Below are 411 nucleotides of genomic sequence, written 5' to 3' on the forward strand. Positions count from 1 at the left end.
CTAGGCAGGGGAGAGATAGACAGCAGTCAACATAGTACGCATGCAGAAACGGGCAGGCAGCTTCAAGCTCCATGTTTCAATATTGCACTCTGCTACTCCTGTTTCCACACCTCTTTTGCGAAGCAGAGAAGACCTTGACAACCTTTTTGTGCTGTGAGCGCAAGAATAAACCGAAGAGCATTACTCCTTTTGTTGTTGCTTCTTATTCTGTGGGGCAGGCAGTGGGAGCGGCGCTGCTTTCCGACCCACCTCCTCTACCGATGGACTCGCATGAAAGGAGGAAGCTGATTGAAGAAATCCGATGTGGGTTTTCTTTTTCTTGCTGGCTTTTGCTATTGACTTTTTCTCCACACATTGGAATCTGCGTTCATACCACAGTAACCGCGAAAAGTTTGTATTGGCTGCAGATAT

General features: G+C 47.4%; 1 protein-coding gene across 1 annotated transcript in view; it reads left to right on the top strand.

Moving 5' to 3' along the window:
* Window positions 1-260: 260 nt before the first annotated feature.
* The window catches only part of EMH_0062430 (uncharacterized protein), a gene marked incomplete at both ends in the record, with an annotated part of 2,838 nt that continues 2,687 nt past the window's right edge, over window positions 261-411 (top strand). The window contains one exon of the mRNA XM_013498033.1: window positions 261-303. Coding sequence (XP_013353487.1) covers window positions 261-303 — 43 coding nt within the window. The remainder of the gene's footprint in view (window positions 304-411) is intronic.

Source organism: Eimeria mitis, genomic scaffold (assembly GCF_000499745.2).
Source record: "Eimeria mitis Houghton genomic scaffold, Emh_scaff3123, whole genome shotgun sequence".
Classification (NCBI taxonomy): Eukaryota; Apicomplexa; class Conoidasida; order Eucoccidiorida; family Eimeriidae; genus Eimeria; species Eimeria mitis.